General features: G+C 49.3%; 1 protein-coding gene across 1 annotated transcript in view; it reads right to left on the bottom strand.

Moving 5' to 3' along the window:
* Positions 1-1,472, bottom strand: part of abtb2b (ankyrin repeat and BTB (POZ) domain containing 2b) — a 77,857-nt gene extending 76,385 nt beyond the window's left edge. Inside the window, exon 1 of the mRNA XM_084059092.1 lies at positions 22-1,472. Within this exon, the coding sequence (XP_083915218.1) occupies positions 22-922 (901 nt within the window). The 5' untranslated portion in view covers positions 923-1,472. The remainder of the gene's footprint in view (positions 1-21) is intronic.
* Between the last annotated feature and the right edge of the window lie 1,254 nt (positions 1,473-2,726).

The following is a 2,726-nucleotide window of genomic DNA, read 5'->3' as shown; positions in this document are numbered from 1 at the left end:
TTAAAAGGGGTTTGGCATTACCATTGGCGTTCTTCCCGCAGATCAGGTGTTCGTAGGGCTGCAGGACACCCCACAGCTCAGCGTCGTTGTTCACCACCCCCTCCAGGGTCTCCGGGGTCACCCCGAATCCGTTGGCCGACCCCGAGTCCGGCCCGGTCCCGGCGTGGATCCCCCGCTCGGCCATCAGCACCCTGGCGCCGATCTCCTCCACCAGGGCCTCCATGCAGGCGGTCAGGCAGATGGCGGCGTACTCGTGGATGCGCACAGAGATGCGCGTGTCCACCATCCAGCGGAAGAAGCGTCCCACGGAGAAGGAGAGGCCGCAGCGGGCCGACTTGCCCTTCCTCAGCAGCTCCCCGGTGCTCATGCTGTACATGGAGATGGCCTTGACCGTGGCCGTGACGCAGTGGTCCGCCAGCGCCCAGCTGAGGACCAACCTCATGGCGCTCTGGACCTCGAAGCGCGTGCAGCGGCAGTGCATGACGCTCAGCCGCTGGGCCTCTCTGGAGATGCGGATCAGAGCCCTCCGGAGGAGCGTGGACAGCCGTCTGACCGCCTCCGCCGGGAACGTAGGCGCAGGCCCCCCTTTGCCGCTCTCGGACACTTTACGCAGGATCCTGGCCAGCTCGTCCTCGGTCCAGGGGAACTCCTCCAGCTCCGGCAGGCGGGGACACTTGGAGAAGATGTCCTCTGGGTCTTCGGGGAGGACCGTGTTGACGGTGTCCCAGCTGTTGTTCCGGCTGTTCATGGAGCCGGAGTAGTACCACCAGTTGCCCCGGTGGGGCGTCATGAAGGCCTGCGAGTTGGACTTGGAGGAGGACAGGCTGAGGGACTTGCAGGAGTCCCCTGCGCCGCCGTAGCCAGAGTCCAGCGTCAGGTCCTCCAGGGTCTTCATCATGTGGGCATTGCTCATGCCAGCCATGGTGCAGCAGGGAGTACAATGCAGTAAGCAGGGTAACTTCCAATGGACTGTTGTTTAACCGGAGGGAAGTTATGAATGCCAACGGCCGTCGAAAGTCATGCGCCAAGCTGAGCTGGTTCAACTGGTTTTACGCAGCGTAACGATGATCATACATGCTGCTTATTACAGTTCAGAGCATTGACAGCAAAGCACCTTTACCTTAGAAAACATGTAACTTGGTCTTGATTGAATCCACACGTTCTATAAACGTGACACACAAGAAAAAGACACTCAAAGCCGGCAAATACGCTCACCTCTCCTCTCTCTCTCTCTCGCTCTCTGCGGGGATTTAAACTTTCTCTCTCCTTCGGTGTAGATTAGAAGAAAACCGAAACCGCTCCCCGCTCAGGAAAGAGTCTCGTATGATATGAAAAAAAGACGAGTCCCGTATAATATCCTTTCAGCGAACTGAGCCGCGTTTGTTTTGTTTAATTGTTGAGGGAAAAGTGTAAATAAATATGAATTTACGCTCTGTTGTTGTCCTCTCCTCCGTGACCAACAGCCTGCCCTGGCGCACTGGTCTGACTGACTCCGGTGGTGTGACTGTGGAGCCCATGCAGATGTGCTCCTTCTTGCCAGATTCTGTGAGAGAAATAAGCAACCAGGTCTGAAAAACAAGCCCAAAAGAAGCGACTGCAGCACTATCTGCTATTTTCAAAAGAAATCTTGAAATCAAATGTGGAATATTTGGAAATGTTTTAAAACATTCTAACAACACAAATAGGCTACATAATATTAATTTGGGTGGTCCATGATTACATGAAAATATTTGAGAACCACTGGTTTAAAGAGTAATTAAAACATTTGGAAACAAGCCCAAATAAGCAACTACACTTTAGAAACAAGCCCCCCGAAAAAACGCAACCCGTAGATAAAAAATATTTACAACTTTAAAGAAAAACAAGCACAAGGTCGCTTATAATAAGTGAACATGGCAACGCTGATGTGCCACTGGAGGGGCTGAACTACGAGACAGGAGCACCAATCAGACAGGAGATAGACCGTCCCGCAGGAGCCAATCACAGCATGCTACACATGTCCCCAAAGTTTGGGGAAATAATGTTGTAAACATCTGGCAGGTACATCATCACCCCTTGATCCTTTTCAATTAAGGACCCAGCCACAGTTTAGTATGTTTAATATTATGCAATGCGTTGTGAGTTTGTAGATTTTTTTTTTCCGAACAGACAACGTATAAAATAGGGCTTCATTTATTATGTTTTGTATTAATAATAAAACAATCTACACAGTAACTTGTAAACTAAAGTTTTCAAATAATTGTGGTGGAGTAAAAAGTACAATATTTGCCTCTGAGATGTCATAGTAGAAGTATTAAGTATTGAAAAATGGACATACTCAAGTAAAGTAACTCAAAGTACAGTACTTGAGTAAATGTACTTTCCACCACTGACTACATGGCAGTGTCATCAATTATCTCAACAAATTAACGAGTCAGTGGAAATTCGGGCTAGCCAAGCTGGAACCTACATTCACACCAAGCCGACTGCATGTTATCTGTGCCTGCAGACCACAGGGGGTCTGGCTTCCTGCCCTCATTAGCTGACCTCTAGTGATCTCTCACCCAAAACCAGCAGCACAACTCAACCTGCAAAGCCCTTGGTAATGATTTAGAAAAAGAACAATGGGATTTCTCAGTGTGGTGCTAAACCCAAAATCCTACATATCAAAAACAGGAATAAAAAATCGCCAAAAGGTGAAGTCAGTGGAGGACAAAGTAGGCTACTCACATTTCTATTTCTTTTAT

The sequence above is a fragment of the Gymnoscopelus microlampas genome, assembly GCF_963454915.1.
Source record: "Gymnoscopelus microlampas genome assembly, chromosome: 6".
NCBI classification, from domain to species: domain Eukaryota; kingdom Metazoa; phylum Chordata; class Actinopteri; order Myctophiformes; family Myctophidae; genus Gymnoscopelus; species Gymnoscopelus microlampas.
Note: the sequence above shows the minus strand (reverse complement) of the source record. Positions and strands in the feature narration are given on the sequence as shown.